This window comes from Saccoglossus kowalevskii, chromosome 9 (genome assembly GCF_978046115.1).
Source record: "Saccoglossus kowalevskii chromosome 9, keSacKowa6.1, whole genome shotgun sequence".
NCBI classification, from domain to species: domain Eukaryota; kingdom Metazoa; phylum Hemichordata; class Enteropneusta; family Harrimaniidae; genus Saccoglossus; species Saccoglossus kowalevskii.
Genome location: NC_140649.1, coordinates 2,477,950 through 2,499,282, shown reverse-complemented (window position 1 = coordinate 2,499,282; position 21,333 = coordinate 2,477,950). Strand labels below are relative to the sequence as shown.

The following is a 21,333-nucleotide window of genomic DNA, read 5'->3' as shown; positions in this document are numbered from 1 at the left end:
AATTAGGTAATTAATATGTACTGATATTACCATAAAAACTATCAGGTCTGTGCAGTGTCGTATGACATCTATGTACCAAGTTTCATTGAAATGTGATGATTAGTACTTGAGATATCAGTGGAAAAACCGAAAATTGACTAATCATTATGCAAATTAGGTAATTAGTGTCCACGGATTATTACCAAAAACTAATCAAAACCTAGCATTAGTTCAGAGCATCTATGTACCAAGTTTCATCAAAATCCAATGAGTGGTTGTTTAGATATCAGTGGAACAGTCATGGAACCACTAAAAAATAGCTAATTATCATGCAAATTAGGTAATTAATATGCACGGATTTTTACCAAAAATTAATCAAATCTGCGCATATGTTCAGAGCATCTATGTACCAAGTTTCATCAAAATCCAATGAGTGGTTCTTTAGATATCAGTGGAACAGTCATAGAACAGCTAAAAATTAGCTAATTATCATGCAAATTAGGTAATTAACGAGCATGGATTTTTACCAAAACCTAATCAAATCTGCGCATTGGCCCAGAGCATCTATGCACCAAGTTTCATCAAAAACTTGTGTTAATATAGTAGGCCAAAAAGTCAGATGGCTGTCAATCAGCCATCCTTGACCAGATTTTGAAACAAATTGTCATGGACATGCATCCTAACATGTATAAAGTACATGCATTTTTGGGACAAATTTGAATGAAAACTGACAGAGCACGTCCAAGATACCGCAAAAAAAAAACAACAAGACGCCTGCCAGTCGACCATCTTTGATCCAATTGCGAAATAAATCGTCATGGACATGTATCCTAACATGTATAATCTTTGTACCAAGTTTGAATGAAAACTGACAAAGCATGTCCAAAATACAACATTTTCAAAAAACAAGATGGCTACCAGTTGGCTATTTTGAATCAAATCGCTAAACCACTGCATGTGCATATATCCCACATAAAGTACTAGGCACATGCAAAGAATGACTGAAATCGGTCCAAGGAATTCTGAGATATGACTCCGGACAGACGCACGGACAGACGGAGACCGAATTATAAGTCCCCATTTTCGGACTTTGTCTTCAGACATTCACTAAAAGTTACTAAGCATGATACTAAACGGATACATCTTCTGAAAGTTTAAATATAGCCAAATAAAGTATTGCATATGCCATACCAATGGTTATATAAAGAATTTCCCACAGTCAATTAATCCTATATTAGTGTGTTTTTATCTGTAGTATTTTAACACGTTTAATCACAGGAATTTCACAGGACATTTGTAGGACTGTAGGTGAGATGGTCGAGTCTTGTTTTTTCTTTATCTGCTTTTGTTTTCTATCTACATCCAAACAATTACAGCCATGCTATTAACAATGGAATATATGTAGAATTGTGCAAAAAAATAAAATTAACGATTTTCATCAAACAAACTGCACAGCTGCCATTTGACCATATTAGATAGGCTCATGACAAAAGCAATGCACAACTTTGTGCAACAATTACCTCTGTACCAAGCAGCTTTGCCTTACAAAATGGCCACTAGTCGGCCAATTTTGAAAAATCCTGTAAAATAATATATGTGCCTCAATAAGCCGCTGACAATATTGTACACACATAAAATGCAGGATTTTTGAAATAGAAAATGAAGCATATATACATGCATATGTAATTAGTGTCACAAAACTTTTGGAAAATTACATCGATTTATGAGTACCCCAAATTCTCACCACTAAAATTGCGAGAATCCAAATTCTGCATCAATGGTAAGAATCTAAATTCTCAAATGACCAAATATTAAATTTCCCGCTTTAACCTGCCTTGACATTTAAGTGGGTGATCTTCGTGTGAGACCAACTTACATTTCCTATTGCCTATTCTAAATTAATTGTTATGATTGGCTGAAGCAAATTACAACTGTATGTCTGATACATGTAGTAGACACTAGTGAATCACTTCACCTAGGTCAAAAGGTTTGTGTATAACATAGGCAATGACTAATGAGACAATAGTTTGTGTATAACATAGGCAATGACCAATGAGACAATAGTTTGTGTATAACATAGGCAATGACTAATGAGACAATAGTTTGTGTATAACATAGGCAATGACTAATGAGACAATAGTTTGTGTATAACATAGGCAATGACTAATGAGACAATAGTTTGTGTATAACATAGGCAATGACTAATGAGACAATAGTTTGTGTATAACATAGGCAATGACTAATGAGACAATAGTTTGTGTATAACATAGGCAATGACTAATGAGACAATAGTTTGTGTATAACATAGGCAATGACTAATGAGACAATAGTTTGTGTATAACATAGGCAATGACTAATGAGACAATAGTTTGTGTATAACAGGCAATGACTAATGAGACAATAGTTTGTGTATAACATAGGCAATGACTAATGAGACAATAGTTTGTGTATAACATAGGCAATGACTAATGAGACAATAGTTTGTGTATAACATAGGCAATGACTAATGAGACAATAGTTTGTGTATAACATAGGCAATGACTAATGAGACAATAGTTTGTGTATAACATAGGCAATGACTAATGAGACAATAGTTTGTGTATAACATAGGCAATGACTAATGAGACAATAGTTTGTGTATAACATAGGCAATGACTAATGAGACAATAGTTTGTGTATAACATAGGCAATGACTAATGAGACAATAGTTTGTGTATAACATAGGCAATGACTAATGAGACAATAGTTTGTGTATAACATAGGCAATGACCAATGACCAATGAGACAATAATTTGTGAAAGACCAGATGCAGTATTTTTCTCTATTACATTTTCAACTGGAAATTGGAAAAATCATCATACAGGGGAAGTGGTCGACTACAAACATGAAGGATGCTGCTAACTGACGTTTTATGGAGAGGGGGGGGAAGAAAAGGAAAATCGTCCATGATGTACTCGACCATCTCCACACGTTGGGCATTGCCTGTGTGCAGCGGTGGTGGTCCTGGTGAGACATCGAGCCACACAGTTCAAATTTTATCATTATATTGTATGACAATTGCATTCTAAAAAGGAAAAATAGAAAATCAAGTACCGATAATAGCAATAATAGTTATTGTTTTATTATTACTTGGTTAGCAATCTGCTAGTTGCCTTTTATTACATACATGTACCACTTACTGCTATTTTGTTTTGACTTAGACATTTAATTTACTCATGTATTTTTCTGATTAAGTACTTACTCATTTATGTTACCATACCACTTTCTTCTCATACTACCGGTAGGTATTTATTTTGAGGGATTGGCCATGAACTAGACTAGTTCTGCTGAACTATTTTCATGGTCCACACCAGAATTATTCAAACTATGTACATATATCCTTGTATATTAATTTTCCCCTTTATATATCTCAATTATTGTATACATAATTTTCTGGTGAAATAAATCAATTAATGATTTTTCGGTCTCATTACTTACTGGAAGCCTCCAAGGATAGCCAAAATGAATAAACAAAATGGCACCAGCAGAGGCATGTGGGCATTTTTCTTTGGTTATTCAGATCAAAACCAACTCACTGATTCTGGGAACCTCACGATAACTCACTTCACGAATTCTCACGCATAGTTAATGACTCACACTGGGTTGGGCGAGTTAGCAGAAATAACTCGCTTCATGAATACTCGCGCATAGTTAATGACTCACTCTGGGTTGGGTAAGTTAGCAAGATTAACTCACTTCATGAATACTCACTCATAGTTAATAACTCGCACTGGGTTAGGTGAGTTAGCAGAAATAATTCACTTATGGATACTTACGTATAGTTAATGACTCGCTCTGGGTTGGGTGAGTTAGCAAGATTAGCCGTTAACTGTCCCAAACCAAGTAGAGATCTACTTAATGTGGGTCCTTCTCTTAATCTAATCTGACTTGAATCTTCTGCTAACTTCTCAGCTGCTGGTGTATCAATAAACGTGAACTTTGACATGTTTGGATGTGGGTTCTCACCATGCCGCTGCAAAAATAGTAACATAGTGACAATCAGTCAATAAAATAGTGTAACTAGATTAAATAAATAATGGATTGATGGATAAAAATTAATGATGCATGCCTGGTACAAACTTTATTTTTGCATGACAATAGTTAGTGTAAAAAACTAAATCAAGACAATATATCTTTGCATTCTGTGTGGAAATACAGGCTAGGTGGGAACAGTTCTGTGACACATGGATGGATAGTGTACCTTACTCACAATGTATTATATATTCTACATCCATGCACATTACAGCATAATGACAAGATTTAAAATGAAATGCATTATGACAGAGATTTATCTGATAGACTTACTCACCCCATTCATAAGCCATTGCCACTATTGGGCAGAATGAGAAAACAAATATTTTATATTTTTTTAAATGATTACAATTAATAAATATAGCATACAAATAAATTATTAAATATAAATAATTTAGTGAACTATAAATGATAACTCTTTTTTGTCATAATTCTGTTTTATTTACTATTGTGGTTATGAATATACTAGAATTCAATTTATGAAAAATTCGAATTAGGTAATTGCGAAAACAAATGCAGAATAACAAATTTAAAATTAATATAACATATTACTTTGTTTTAATATGAAATCTGTCAGTGAAGTATCTGTATCCATGTACATAGCACAAAACCACACAGTGCATATCATGATTCTGAATATAAAAACTAGAATCACAGTTTGGTTATTAATATTCAGAGTGCTACACAATTTCCTGAATACATGGTAGACATAGTATAAAGTACTTTAGTAACATGATATGGATATGATGTATTCTTGTAATTTTACTTCACTATAGTAGGTCAGTGAGAATAGAGTTTGAAGGGAGCAGCTGTCTCGTACCCTTATCTAAACCCAGTATAATTATAAACGGTAGTCTGTTTAGTGAGCCTAAAGCCAGCACAATTTGTTACCAGTTTGTTGAATACTGGTAAACAAGATTTAAATGTGGTTTGTATTCACACAGTCAAAACATCAGTATTTAGGCAGTCCTAAATTTTTCTGTGTTTACATAGAGAATCTCAACAAAAACATAGACATCGGAATTGTGTCTTAAATTGTCCTGGAATTTTCCCATTAATTTAAATCAAGAATGGTGGAAAAAGTGCAGTGCAGGGCATTTATATTGCTGTTTACTTTGGTGTCAATAACATATTTATAGGTTTCAATGCTACCTGTATACTGAGATGTTAATAAGTACATCATTATATATCTATATCTGTTTTAATAAATATTATGAATACCAAGTAAATACTGGAAACCATGTAAATGTTTCTGCTAGTAATTTTAACAATTTGATACATAAAAACAGAATCTTGCAAGTTTAATTTAGTTTAATTGCCAAAATATTTTGTGATTGTCACCGACTCATAAATTTTTTTTCTCTAATAATTTACAAAGGTCAAAGATGGATGTTGTTATTGTACTTACAGCTGTTAACTCTACTGTTATTAATATAGATGCATAACAATGTGCTGATCCATGGTCTGTCTGAGTTATGGTTCGTCTTCCCCAGCCCTGACGAAATAAAGCTGTGGCATCTGCTGCGCTTCTAATTGGCGTCTTCAGAGAATTCTATAATAGAAACAATCATTTTGTGAGTGTTTGTTTATCACTGACTGACAACTCCATTTCTTGACAGACAAGCGTCTTCTAGCCAGCTTTAAACAGTCTTTTAGGGTTATTTGATTTGATCTTTGACCCAACATACAATACAAATGCATTCCCAAGTTCTCAGTGATACAACAATTGTGATGGCTATGCACAACCATCTTGAAAAAATGTAAACTTATATGTATGCATGCTCTGCCCACAAAATGTCATCAAAATGCTCATTAATATTAATAGCAACGGAACCCTTGCAAGGGTCACAATTGCCTTGCTTATTACGTAGTTATTTTATTTTATTGAAAAAAAACACCAAAAACATGTCATGTCATAGCCCCCGCTCAGAAAATAATTTAAAACTGATATTGAACTGGGTTTGTGTCAGTGTGAATTTATCCATTATGAGCTAACTAAAATTCCGATATTAATTGTTCAGAATTTTAGGGGGATAGGGTAAAAAATACAAATTGTTTCAGAAAAGCTAAATAAACAAGACATGACATGTCAAGTCATAGCCCCCGCTCATAACAAAATTTAAAAACTTATATTGAACTTAGTTTGTGTCAGAGTGAATTAATTCAATGTGAGCTGTATTAAAATTCTGTTATTAAATGTTCAGAATTGATGTGTTACAATTTTAGGGGGTGGGGTAAAAATATATTCATTTGGCTTTTCTGAGACAATTTATAACTTGTTAAACATATAATGCGATGTGCACCTGTCCCTGTACCAACTTTGAACAAAACTAAATGACACATATCTGAGAAAAAGCTGTTAACAGCTAGAAAAAGCTTGTTTTTTTTAGATTTTTGAGGGAAAAAATGGCCTCCAAGTCGTAAAACTTTATTCAATCAAACAGGGCATGAATGACACTGAAAGTTGCAACATATAATTTGTCCAGTTTTTGGCATGGATGTAAATTGGCAAACATGATTTCTATGGCATTTTCAAGTTTATAGCACTCTCCATTCTGGTCTTAGCAAGAACACCAGAGAGCAACAAACAAGTACAACAGGTAAAATGACATGCAAGTATGCAAATCAGATCTGCAAATATGTTTAAGAGTCAGTGTTGTGTCTGTTTGGATAAACTTCCTTGTACAACAGCTGTATTCCTTATACAAAAACACTGTCAATCACAGAACTGTTCCAGTGAAAAACTTCTGATATTTCAAACAGTAACAGGGCAAAGATACCATTTGTCATACAAGTACTAGCACCAGATGAGGAACTGAGAAACTGCAATAATCCTTGGTGTACATTACCTGTGTCAACAACTTTACTTCCCATGTACTTCATGTACAGATCTACATGTAGTTTGTGGCCCTGAAATAGTTTCAATATCTCTAAATAACGACAAGAGTACTTCTCATATGACAATGATACAAATAAAGTGCAAGAATCCAGAAAAATATTATCAAGTTTTTATTATCATACATTAATATTAACAAATCGTGTGAAATTGAACTTTTATGTACAGAGAAACACATATTTATGTTTTGGTTGACAGCACTTATAAAAAAAAAAAAAAGACGACCTGCAAAACTTTATACAATTGTCAGACATGCAGCGAATAGTATGCTTTTGTAATATATGCAGTTTCAGTGGCTTTGCTTTCCGAGAAAAAAATTCTGGCTCTGCACCTGAAAAATATTCTTTCCATAGTTATGACTCTAATGTGAATTTGATTTTCCACTCCTTAGCAATAGTAGTTAGAGTATTGTACTGTATCGTACAAGTTTACTGTGATTCTATATGTGTTTGTAATATTATTTAGCTTTATTTAGCATTCTGTTTAGTTGGTTAACTTTACTGTATCTTAATGTAGTTTATTTTATTTTTATACGACCATAGAACAACTCACTGTAGTTTGTTTTAATGTTGAATAAAAATTAAAATCAGTCACTGTATAGTGGTGACGTATTGCGCGAAATTGTTGCAAGGACAATACTTTTCTCGATTTGCGTGTCGTCGTGCGTCGATAAAAAATGCATGGAATGGTCGGCAGTATCGATCAAGTTCGTCTAGTGTGACATTCGTGGCTGGCGACAAGATGCCGTATAATCGTTTAAATAGGCGTCAAGGAGGAGTGAAAGGCCCTAATTTGGTTCTACAATAGGCGTCATGAAATGTTGGAAAATTACAGTCAATCAAAAAAACTGTTCACATGACAACAAAAAATATTCACTATATTTATTATGCATTATTTTTTTGTTGGTAGCAAATTATCACGGTACGGTAGCTCACTTGTTTTCGAAGTGTTGTAATTGTTGATTAGTACTCAGTAGTGATTATATTAACGTACAAAAAATATATTCGTTGAATTGTTATGAAATGCAAGTAAAATTCAACTGAGTTTTATTGTAAGCAAATGTTTTCGGTTGCATGTTAACGCTCGATGAGACGATATCCGCCAAGTTATCCATGCCCACGACGCATGTTTATTGACCAGATAGGTCAAGTCGCTAATCAACCAATCAAAATGCTGGATGGTGCCCATGTGCTCAAATTACCATAAAGCATTTAAATATGACAGTTCAGCGACCTCATGGTGAAAGCAACACGGAAGACCAGATTTACCAATGTTTTAGTGCAATCTTTTGGCTTCGTTTCTCATGGGGAAAAAAGCATGATTTTTTTTAATCGGATTTAGAAAAATAAATAAACGTACCGTCCCAAATAAAAATGTGCCGGGTGGAATTTTTCTGTGGAAAAAATAAACGTACCGGTACGTTTATATTGGGACATTTAGCGTTGTGGGCCATCTCTCCTGAGTAGCGACATATTTTTAACTTCGCCTATTGCGTGAACAGTGGATTACGTAAATAAACCAACACTTTCAATGAGTACATGCCGACCCAACTAAACTTGTTTATGGCTGTTTATGAACAGCAAGGATGCATCTCATAGAACAATAGCTGTGGAAACCATAAACAAATGTAAATGTTGCGGAAATCAAGCATGGCGATAATGATTTTGAGTGAGGCAGAGTCTGGCAAGCGTCTCAGAGCAGCATTGCGCCGACACCACCACGACCATGACGTTTGAATCCCGGTGAGAGCACTGCAAACCTCTTAAATCACGTGGTGAACTTTCAATTTACACAATACATAATCAGTTCCTACAACCATAATAAAAACTTAAGGCAGTTTTTCTGGCGAAACTCTCGCCAGGTTAGCAATAGTTTCTCACGATCACCAAACCCGAGACACAAACGATAATACAAAGTGTATAAATACCATAACAAGCACAGTTTCTTACCTTTGAAATTGACGAGACACAATTTTGTCCATATAAGCCTATAAACAAATAAAGATACAATTCCGGGATACAATATCCTCACAAAAATGACTGATTTCCACCGAGACGAGAACTGCGTAAGCGTCATCAAAACTCGGATTAAACTAGAGTAATTTCGGGAAAAGTCGGATTTTTAAGGAAAATGTTAAAAATCAAGGAAAAACACAGTGAAACTTTGAAGAATCGAAAAAATAACTTGATGTGCACAATAGCACCATCAATTTCTGTCTCTGTACCAACTCTGAACTGAATTGGATCACACATGTGTGAGAAAAAGCTGGTAACATAAAAATGTGTGCACACACATTTGCACAGACACGACCCAAATTAATATCCCCCGCCCGGATCGCAGATCCGACGGGGGCTAATAACTTGATCAACATATAACGCGATGTGCACATTGTAAACAATTATTACCTGTCCCTGTACCAGCTTTGAACAAAACTGGATGACACATATCTGAGAAAAAGCTGGTAACCGCTAGAAAAAGCTTGTTTTTTTTAGATTTTTGAGGACAAAAATGGCCGCCAAGCAGTAAAAATGTGTTCAATAAAAAATAACTTGATGTGCACTTGTAAACTCTTATTACCTGTCTGTGTACCAATTTTGAACTGAATTGGAAGACACATGTCTGAGAAAGAACTGGTAACGACTAGAAAACGTGGTTTTTTTATAGATTTTTGGAGACAAAAATGGCCGCCAACCACTCAAAATGTATTCAATCAAAAAATAACTTGACGTGCACCTGTACACCAACAATACCTGTCTCTGTACTCTGAACTGAATTGGAAGACACATGCGTGAGAAAAAGCTAGTAACGCATATATGCACATACAGACCTATGGACACAACTCAATTTATAAGCCTGCTCCGAACCCCAGAAATGCTTGATTTTGATGAATTTTGAGCACAAAAATGGCCACCATTCGGCCATTTTAAATCAGTTCGGAAGACGAATGAAATCATAAGTTTCCCAAGATGCATGTATACACATGTATGTTTGAATGTGATTTGTAGGAGATACATGTACAGGTGAAAACAAGTCCCATTTTCAGACTTTGTCTGAATAAATTGTGAATTGAATGCATGTGCATATGTGTTACATAAGAGACACTGTTTTTCATACCTTAGCTGTGACTCCTTCTTGTGGAGTGTTTTTCAGTGGTATTGGATTCCGAGCAGACGGTAACTGTAACAAATCCCTGACTGTCTCATTATAGATTTCAATCATTTGCAGAGTAACTTGTCCTTTCTGAATCTTGACTTTCTCATCATACATGTATGCTTCATCTGTACAAATAGCAAATTTGTTTAGTTAAATCGTTTATCTTTGATACAACATTTTTCGAATAATAAATCATCTTGACAATATTCAAATAATGTGGTGATAAGTACCCATGGGATGTGAATATTAAGATGTTATGAAGAAAGAGGTGTGACCCATACATACCAGACCTTCGACCATCATCCAACTTATTAAACAAGGCATCCAGGAATATAGGAATTATTCCAGCTTTATTTGTGTTTTCTCCTGTCAGAGTGTATGATTTTCCAGAATAGCTCTCTCCAATGGACAAGACAGCACAGTTATAACCAGCTAAGTAGATATTCAACATGGGTTCAACAGTTTTACGATAAACATCAAAATTTGATGACTCCTGCTTGTATAACATCTGAAAACTAAAAATTAGTGAAAACTATTTTTAAAAATAAAACTTTTCAGGATACACCAGTACAAACATTACTCTACATGAACAAGAACGTATACATGTACCTTTAATAAAATTAATGCAAAACTGGACCATTTGTTAAAATGACATGCATTAAACAAGATATACCTCGTTTAAGAAAACTTAACAGCATTTTATAAATTTATATAGTTTTTAGCAATATTTGACATTACGTCATATTAGAAAAATGATTTTCAATGTTCAAGTTTTGAAGCTAGAAAAGTACCAAATAAGCACTACCGGTACACATAGAAGTATATGAAATACTGTCACAAAATAATGTCAAAGCTCACTCATAGTATAACATATCAGTAGTTAACTGATGGGTTATCAAGATTAAATCCAGAGATTTTAACGGTCAGTTGGTAAACCAGCTGCCTGTCAGATTATAATATGGTTTAAAATACCTGTAAAACACTTGCCACTTTAATATCATAAACTGGTTAATGAAGATTATTATTAATACTGTAGTATATAACTGAGCACAATATAAATATTTTTATAAGTTGTTGTTTACTGTCAGTAATTTATTCCTCCTTACAACGAGACTTGTCATTTGTCATAATTTGCATACAAGTACACCTTGATGATGTCGTTGTTGTGAAGCATAAATTTTGACATGGATTTAGAGAAACTTCTGGTTCTAATTTCTCGTACAATAAAAACTTATTTACAGTTATCCATACAAATTTCTAGCATGTTATGTATGTTAATATTGCATCTTGTCATCATGGCTTACAATTGCATTGTATATATTTTTAGTTTGCTGTGTGGCAGTAAAAATAATTATTTAATTTGAGGCAATGCTCAGATCATGACTTTTCTTCTGTAAACACAAGCAAATATGACTGCATACTAGATAATGACAGTACATGCATGCAGTTTAATGTCATCTGCAAACCAGAATCAGACAGAAACAGAATATAAATTTACCCTTTAATCAGTTGATTTCATAATATTCTGTTAATTGCAGAACAATAAAAGCATCATTTTCATTGGTGTCCTAGTTACAATATTCAGTGATGACACTTGCTTGGCTACTTTTGTCTTTAATAGGTGGCACAAGTTACAATTTCTGGTAAAGGCCAGAAACACTCAAGTATGACAGGAGGGAGGACATAGCTACAAGATCTTATCAATTGAACCTGATTATTTTATTTTGTTTTTACAAATAACAAATTTCAAAGCAATAGAACCAAAAAAACATTGATGTGTTGATAGGCATTTCACGGGCACAAACATTCTTATATCAATCAGTTAATAAACATAAGGTACTTTCGATAAGAGATATATTTCATTCAGATTGCTTTGTCTGCATTTACTAAGGAACCAATCTATTTTTGTTCCATTCCAAACAGTCCACATTTACTAGTTTCTTCATTATAAATAATGCCTGTTTAGTCAATGAACATTTTTCAGAACAAAGTTGTTCTCACATGAGTATATTAACTTTCTGATGATTTTATGTGTCACTTCCCATAAAAGTGTATATCATGCGTCATAATTTTCTACAGTCTCCATTACGTGATCAAAATTTCAATGATGGCGACTACTCAACAGTTAGTTTTCACACCGCATTTTATGTGATATAGCCTTGTGTAGGGTAACATTTATCCATGCAATTGTGTCTAAAACAATATTTAAGTGAAATTTGGTCATTGTGTGATAACTCAATAACTAAAAATAAACAATGAGAAGAATTTTACTGTAAATCTATTATCTGACTTTTACAACACTTTGGTGAAATATTTGTCATATTTAAATTTATAAACATTAATTTTAATTATGAAAGTGGATAAGGTAAAATTATTCTTACCTGTGTCCATGACCACTTTCTCTTCCCACAATTCTATGATGTCCTGTTATATTCAAACTATGGGGTCCTTCACCGCGAATTGATGGACGGATTCGACCAACAGTATCAAGATTCATCTTGATATGTAAATATTACCTTTGAATCAATCAATGTATGAATAGCCACAATCTGTAACAGGAAAAAGTTAAATCCATTTAATAAAATATGATCAGCTCAACTGTGATTGAATAATTTATAATCTGAAAATTTGTTTTTTAATCAACATGAAGAAATAAAAAAAGAAACAAAATTATACCAGCAAAATTTAAAATAAAAATGAGTTGTTTTGACCTAGACCACAGATATTTTAATATCCACTAATCCATAAAAGATTATAAATATAACAAAACCAAAATTAATGAATAAACAAATGAGACCCTTTGGAATGCAATATGGTCACCGAAATCAAAACTTTATCAAATGCTGATTGCAAAATTAAAAGAAAAATTCTGTACATTCTAAATAACATTTTGATGGTAGACATACCGGGTAATCAAGATATTTGTAATAGGGAAATGACTAGTACGTATAGCATTAAATATCTGTATAAAGAATCAACCATAGTGCTCCTCACACCATAAATAACTTCAATTCCACTGAGCATTTTACTAAACATGTATGCAATGCATTGTGGGAGATCACTTCCTATTTTATATAATGGAAAACTAATATTATACTTGAAACTGACTAAATTGTTACTGAGTATCCAATCCTAAACCAACATGACCAATCCTTGATTAAATGTGGTCAATGTAATCCAATCCCATAACAATTAAAAGTGTCAATATAACCAGAGTTTTGGCAAAGTGTCCTTTTTCAATGATAGATATGAATAGTGTCTAATACTATATCACTCCTACACAAATCCAAAACAAAATGAGGTCAGTTCTCTATGAAATGTCACAAGTCAGTACAGCGGAAGTATCGATCGACGTGCAGCGGAGGTTGATGCGACTGCGTACTGTATGAGTATACTTTGAGGTATCCTCATAATAACATTATTATTATAAATCTCTTCCTTCCAAGGATACATCATGGGAATGCCGAAATCCAAAAAGTTTAGAACAAAATCAGCGAATTACTTTGTGTGGTGTCCAGTCAAACCCTGGTGGCAGCCATGTTTATTGTTATTATTAGAGGATGCTTACACGCGTAATCATTCCATATTTAGAATATGCATTTACTAATATGGTAGGATGAAAATAGCCCGTAAAATACCGCTAAATTACAGCACGCTGTAACTTTTGGCGTTACAGTGACAGATGTATAATAATAGGAATCGTTTACCTCCTGGAAATTGTAAAATGGTCAACAAAACAAAAACACCAACATTCTGCATGTCCTTAAATTATTATAGGAATTCTATTGTCATTATGGATCATTTCCCCACTGTATTTCAAATAATTTTTTGTAAATGACGTTGAAAGTATCCCCCTCGAAAAAATATGATCTGATCAAAATCAATACTCAGCAGTTTTTCAATTGTTTGAAACCATTTTTTTCTTGTTGTTTCTATTAACAATGTATTTGATGGGTTGCTGAATCTATTAAATGATTTAATTAATTGTTTCTTAATGAATATGTCGACCTGGTATCTCTCTAGTTCACCACAGATTGTCATTTTTGCAGTGTATTTAGAGATACCAAGTAAAAATCTGCAGAATGAAGATGGACATCCTCAAATAATGATTTTATAGTACTTTCATCATCCCATACATCATCATATGTACTGGTAATAAGATCAAAGAGTGACATGAGAAGTGTTATGTTCATGTTTTGTTGTTAATTTGGTTTTCTAAACCACAGTTCCTCTATCATATCTATCTATAGAGGGACTGTGTCAAAACATATTTTTTTTGTCCTGTAATTCCTTTTTTAAGTTGTCATTTTTTCCATAGCAGCATAATATGATCTTTTGAACCACGGGGCATGTAATAGAACAAGTCTTTTCACCAATAATTGTCTTTTAACAGTCCCTCCATAAAGTTGCATGAACTGGACTAATTTACAACTCAAACAATAGCCATTTCTAAATCGGTCCATGATAGGCGGGTTCTCGATCAATGACTACACTACTAAATCAATAATAACACTCGAACTCGACATTTGATTGGCGGTACTTGGCCTGGGCCCAACACGGTTATCGCCATGCCATGATATATACATATATGTCTGGACATGCACGTTATATACCTACCTTTCCAATATTAAATACAGGTTCCTTTGCTATCGTGTTTCAGTTAAAATGATGCGTATATCGCCCACTGTTTACACTAATCTCCAGGCTGCCATTTTGGGTTGCTATCCGAGTGCGCATGCGTATTTCTATTAAAGTACGACCTCTACGACATGGTAATTCACCTGTCTTCAGTTCGTTGATCGTTAATTTTGGTAGAATTGCTTTTCCTGTTTGTTATGTAACCATTTTAATTTCTTCGTAGAATTTTATGTGTCTCGATAAAGTTTAATTGTGTGTTTTGTGGGAACCACTCGAAGTATTCGTCCCATCGTAGAGAAAATTAAAACTATCCCACCTACACAAATACTCGAAATCCAAAACATATTCCATTTTAAACATAAATTTTCGTGTGTTAATGTTTAGATATGATTTAATCATTTTTAAATCTAAACGGGGATATATAATTCTAAAAAAGGTACAATCGACGCTGAAATTCAAAATGTGCGTTATACACTGATTTTACATCACATTGCTTGAACTAGAACCGACTAGAAACTGTAGCGATTCGGTCTTTAAAAGATTTACTTAAAAATAAGAGCAAATTATTAGGCGTTAATATCGAGTTCGTATATATCATGCTTCTGTACACAGTTCAGAAAAAAATATCAGCTATAATGATATGTTCTGGTCGGGGTTGTGATTTAGCTGTTGATGACCCTTTCCTGTCTAATTTGAGACTTTTAGCAATTATGTTATGACACGTTACGTCACTCACAGAATGTGGTCTACTGTGACAGTAAATCGAAAAAAAACGATGTGATGAAAAATTGGCACATGTAAAACTATGAATCGTCACTGTACGTATCGTAAATGCCGGAGAATACTACTTGGGGATGAGCCATGTATTATCCGCTTTAGATACTGGTTGCCCTGTTATAGGGTGCAAACTTGCTTGTCACAGTGACAGTCAATATAAAAGGACAATAGATTTCTCTTAAACTCAAGTCTGCTGAATTAGAGGTTAAATTGTTGCCTGTATGTTAAAATCAGACAAATGAATATCTGTCCACATGCATTTTTGTATCGTCTACTTGAACGTTTTGAAAGAAAAATAAAGATTTTATTTTGTTTTAAATTGTAATATAATGTAATGAACCCCTGTCATTTTATCAGCACTATGGATCAGACAGTGCAAACTGTTAACCTTTAATAACGAATATATACACATTGTATACCTGAATAATGTAAACATCATGTTTACTTTTTATTTTAAAACTGTTATCAGCAATCAATAAATGAATATACAGTGTACATTTTTTCACCAGACTGCAAATATTCTGCATGTTAGTTTTTATACATAGCTTTGAATAAATGAACTTATTTGGCTTGATTTTTTGTTTAGTTACAAATAACCTGTGTCCCGCGCCGATTTCCGTTCGTATGCAACGCCGTCAAACTAATTTGATATCTGAGTTGGACAATTCTTCCTTTCATTTCATAAACACAAATGTTAGTGCTTTTATACCTTCAATACCAGACATGTGAAAGAAGTTCAAGTACGACATGACGGTATTGTAGCGCCTACCTACGTATGAAGTATGTATAGTTAGACTTAGATAGACATGTAGCGTCTACCTACGTATGAAATATGTACATACTTAGACTTAGATAGACATGTAGCGTCTACCTACCTACGTATGAAGTATGTACATACTTAGACTTAGATAGACATGTAGCGCCTACCTACGTATGAAATATGTATACTTAGACTTAAATAGACATGTAGCGCCTGCCTACGTATGAAGTATGTATACTTAGACTTAGATAGACATGTAGCGCCTGCCTACGTATGAAATATGTATACTTAGACTTAGACATGTAGCGCCTGCCTACGTATGAAGTAATAATAATAATAATAAACTTTATTGATATCGTATCCTTTATAGGATCTTGAGTTAAATTACAATAAAGTGTGGATGAAAAAAAAAACAAGAAAGACAATAAGATAAAATATCATAAAAATGATAACAGAAAAAAAAAAAAAAAAAAAAAAAAAAACCTTGCAGATATGCCTTGATATTAATATTGTTGTTTATTTGGATGAGAATCAAGGCTTTTTCATGTTATTTTCTCTAATTTTGAAACATTCGTAAATGTATTTAACTAGTTTTATAATTGTTTTATTTTCATTGTTGTTCATCATAGCTATCATTTTTTCTTCATCTGTCGTGTTTGGGAGTGACATTTTTGACTTAGTGTTTAGTTGGTTTCTTTCATTTTCATATAATTTGCAGTTAAGCAGAAAATGTTTTTCATCTTCAATTTCGTCTAGGTCACACACACGGCATTTCCTTTTGCATGCATCTATTTTATTGTAGCGACTCATTTCTATTTGTAGAACATGAGCACTAATTCTTAGTTTTGTTAGTGCTGATCTATGTTTAGAGTCTTTTATTACTGAAAGATACTCCTCATATGAGCAGTCATTTTTTAACATTCTGTATGTGCGCAATTTGTTTTTTTTTGGTTTTTTCCTTTGTTGTCATCCTGCATTTTTTCTTGACTGTTAATTTTGAATATTTTTCGGAGATTGTCCATAACCTTTTTTGTTATAAAGGCAGCATTATGCAGATGTTGGTTCTCCCACACATTGTTTTCATTTACATATTTTAGTATGCTTTTCACACCAGTTACCCAGTTAGATGTATTGTTTTTGTCAAGCTCCATTCCAAGTTGATATGCTTCATGAACTAGAGTATTTTCATTTTTATTTTTAATTTTTTGCCAATAATTTATTAAGTGCTTTATGCTCGTTAGAAGTAGGGGATACCTACCAAGTTCTAATAGACATGCTAAATTACTAGCTTTACAGTTAACTTGTAACACATATTTACAGAATTTGGTGTGTAGCTTCTCCATAGGAAGCATATTATTATGAAGATCTTTGGATTGTAGTATGCAATCACGAGCCCATACTTCACTGCAATAGAGTAGGACTGGTTTGATTATGCTGTCAAATAGTTTCAGGTGTGTTTTTATTGGGATGTTATTTTCTGAGTATAATAGTTGTTTCATTTTGAATAGTGCTTTTGTTGCTTTGTGTTCAAGATCTTCCTGTGCTTTGCTGAGTTTACCTGAAGAATTTATTTTTAGTCCTAAATAGGTATATGATGTTACGTTTTCCAATTCTTGTCCATTTATTTTAAATTTGTTTTTTGATAGCATTTTCCCAGATTTGTTGAAAATTATTATTTTTGATTTTGATGCATTGACATCCAGCTTCCACTGTTTGCAATATATTCCTACAGAATCAATGGCATTTTGGAGACCATGTTTTGATTCTGAAAGTAGTAATAGGTCATCTGCATACAGTAAACAAGATAGTTGGTTAGTTAAAAGAGTTGGTGGGTTATTTTGTGATGATTCAATGTGGTATTTGATGTCATTAACATATAAATTGAATAAAAGTGGGCTCAGGTTATCTCTCTGTCTAATCCCTCTGTTTACTGAGAAAGAGGGTGTAAGCCCTGTTTTTGTTTTGACACAACCAAGAGAGTTTTGATAGATTGATTCTATGATATTGTAGAATGTACCAGAGAGGTTGTTTTTACGGAGTTTGTAAAGTAAGCCTTGGTGCCAGATTGAATCAAAAGCCTTTTTAAAGTCAATGAAACATGCAAAGATTCGCTTTTTACTTTTTAAATACTTACTCAGTAACTGTTTAAGTACAAAGATATGATCAGCTGTTCTGAATTTTGGCATGAAGCCAATCTGTTCTTTCATTATAATGTTATTTTCATTGATATGTTTAGTAAGTCTCTCTTTTAGTACAGAGGTGAAGAGTTTACTCAGACTATTTAGAAGTGTAATTCCTCAATAATTTCTGAGTCAGCTCGCTCCCCCTTTTTAAAGATTGGCGTGATAATACCCATATTCCAGGCACTAGGAAAGTGACCACTGTTGAGGATATGGTTAAACAGTTTTTGTAGAGGCTTTATCAGGACATTTCTACCAGTTTTAATCATTTCATTTGTTATGCTATCTTCACCGGGAGATTTTCTATTCTTTAAAGCACTGATTGCAGTTTGAATTTCTAATTGAGAGATATTTTGGTCCAGAATGGTAATAGGTGTAATTTTTAGGCTGTCAGTTTCTATTTTTAGGTTGTCGTCAAATGGGATTTCATCTGTATTGAAGTATCTTAAAATGTTCATACAACTTTTCAGCATTAATGTTATCACATAACTTATTTTCTTGTCCTCCCTTTAGTTTATTTATTAAATTCCAATATTCTACAGGACGCGAGTTACTCATTGTGTCTAGTTTAGTTAGTATATTATTCTTGTATTCTCGCCTCTTCTTTTTTACAAGCTGTTTATATTTTCGCTTCATATTATAGCATTCAGATCTGAGCTGTTTGTTGTACGGATTAGATGATAATTTAATTGACATTTTATGAACTTATTTCTTGAGCTTAGTCAATTCACAAGTGTACCACTTAGGGTTATTTTTCTTATTCTTATGTTTTGGGTTTTTTGTCTTTACCTTATGTTTTGTTAAACTTTTACGGGCTGCAGCATGGTAAATATTCGAGAGAAGATCTGTGGCTGTATCGACTGCCTGTTGAGAGTTATCAAAATCAGTTAAATTAAAGTTATTGATTAAGTTACACATATCTTTGCAATGTAGTGCTTCATTAAAAAGAAATTTTGATTTCTCGTTCCAAATATATATGCATTTTTGCTGTTTTAAAGTTTTTGGGGAACCTGTATGCAACATATCAGTGATAGAGATTTTTAGCAAGGCATTTGTTTGAATGTGGTAAGATATCTGGCAGTGATCTGACAAGGTTAAATTCAAAAGGATGTACATAAAATAAAGAAATATTTTTAAATAAATTTCTACTAACTATTGTATAATCTACAATGCTACTACCCTGACTCTGGTAACATGTATATTTACCAGTAAGATCCCCTATGACAGTGTCTGTGGCAATACATAGATCAAAAAGTTTATTGCCATATTGGTTCTTAAGAGGCTCGTTTTTTGAAGGAATTGTCTGTATTTGTAGAAACGAATATTGAATTGTCAAAAATTGCCACATCTTTTTCACTTTTGGTCCGTGCATTGAAGTCCCCCGTTAGAACTACTGAGCCAAATTTTGAATATTTACTAATGTCTTTTTCCAACAGTTGAAAAAAGTCTGATTCTTTCCAATCAAAGATGCTGGAGTGTTGTGGACTTAATTAAGTAAAGTGAGCAAAGGAAAATGTTTTCGTCAAGGTTGAAGAAATCTTTGTCTAAACGAGCCCAGATAAAATCTTCACTACTACTTGGTAATTGTTATATGCCATTTGAATAGATTTTTTTGTAATAAAAGACAATTCCTCCAGAATTGGAGCGGGCCCTTTTATGTTTTTTACTCCTGAAAGAGTGGAAATATGAGTATTTGGGGATTGTTAAATTTGAGTGATCAGTCTCTATCTGTTTTAGTTTCTACTAGGCTGAAACAATCTGAAGTACTAATTCTAGCTATAAAGCATGGGTCATTATTTTTTTTTAACTAAACTACCATGAATATTCCAAGTTGAAAATGTAAGACAAGTTTTCTTTGCTGAAGAAAAAGTCATGTTAAATAGCTAGATAGGGGAAGGGGGAAAAAAAGAAAAAAAAATGATATAAGTAATAAAGGAATAAAATTCAGTGCGTACTAATATACCTGGTTATAGGTCAATGCTTTAGTTGATTGCTATGTTCATTGCTATTAATTGTCAATAATGTTCATTGCTATTAATTGTCAATAATGTTCATTGCTATTAATTGTCAATAATGTTCATGATGCAGGTAAGCAGGGTCTCAATGTGTTTGTTCTTTGAGGTATTTCGTCTACTGTCTTTGGGTGCACGTGGTCCGTCTTGTAGCTTGTTGTGGTGTTGAGTTTGTGGTCTTTTCATTTGATTCTCTGAAGTGATGACATACTTAGACTTAGATAGACATGTAGCGCCTAACTACCTACGTATGAAGTATGTACACTTAGACTTAGATAGACATGTAGCGCCTGCCTACGTATGAAGTATGTATACTTAGACTTAGATAGACATGTAGCACCTGCCTACGTATGAAGTATGTATACTTAGACTTAGACATGCAGCGCCTGCCTACGTATGAAGTATGTACATACTTAGACTTAGATAGACATGTAGCGCCTGCCTACGTATGAAGTATGTACACTTAGACTTAGATAGACATGTAGCGCCTACCTACGTATGAAATATGTACATACTTAGACTTAGATAGACATGTAGCGCCTGCCTACGTATGAAGTAGGTACACTTAGACTTAGATAGACATGCAGCGCCTACCTACGTATGAAATATGTACATACTTAGACTTAGATAGACATGTAGTGCCTACCTACATATGAAATATGTACATACTTAGACTTAGATAGACATGTAGCGCCTACCTACGTATGAAGTATGTATACTTAGACTTAGATAGACATGTAGCGCCTGCCTACGTATGAAGTATGTACACTTAGACTTAGATAGACATGCAACGCTTACCTACGTATGAAATATGTACATACTTAGACTTAGATAGACATGTAGCGCCTACCTACGTATGAAATATGT

General features: G+C 33.5%; 1 protein-coding gene across 3 annotated transcripts in view; it reads right to left on the bottom strand.

Annotated features, from left to right (window-relative positions):
- The window catches only part of LOC100372181 (uncharacterized), a 44,192-nt gene extending 29,371 nt beyond the window's left edge, over positions 1-14,821 (bottom strand). For 2 of the 3 annotated variants that reach the window (XM_085503045.1, XM_085503047.1), the window contains exons 1-7: positions 14,717-14,821; positions 12,481-12,648; positions 10,385-10,614; positions 10,061-10,224; positions 5,459-5,602; positions 4,328-4,348; positions 3,795-3,991 (exon numbers count right to left, since the gene is read on the bottom strand). In XM_085503045.1, coding sequence (XP_085359171.1) covers positions 3,795-3,991; positions 4,328-4,348; positions 5,459-5,602; positions 10,061-10,224; positions 10,385-10,614; positions 12,481-12,596 — 872 coding nt within the window. In that variant the 5' untranslated portion in view covers positions 12,597-12,648; positions 14,717-14,821. The remainder of the gene's footprint in view (positions 1-3,794; positions 3,992-4,327; positions 4,349-5,458; positions 5,603-10,060; positions 10,225-10,384; positions 10,615-12,480; positions 12,649-14,716) is intronic. The other variant, XM_085503046.1, reaches the window with a different exon arrangement.
- Between the last annotated feature and the right edge of the window lie 6,512 nt (positions 14,822-21,333).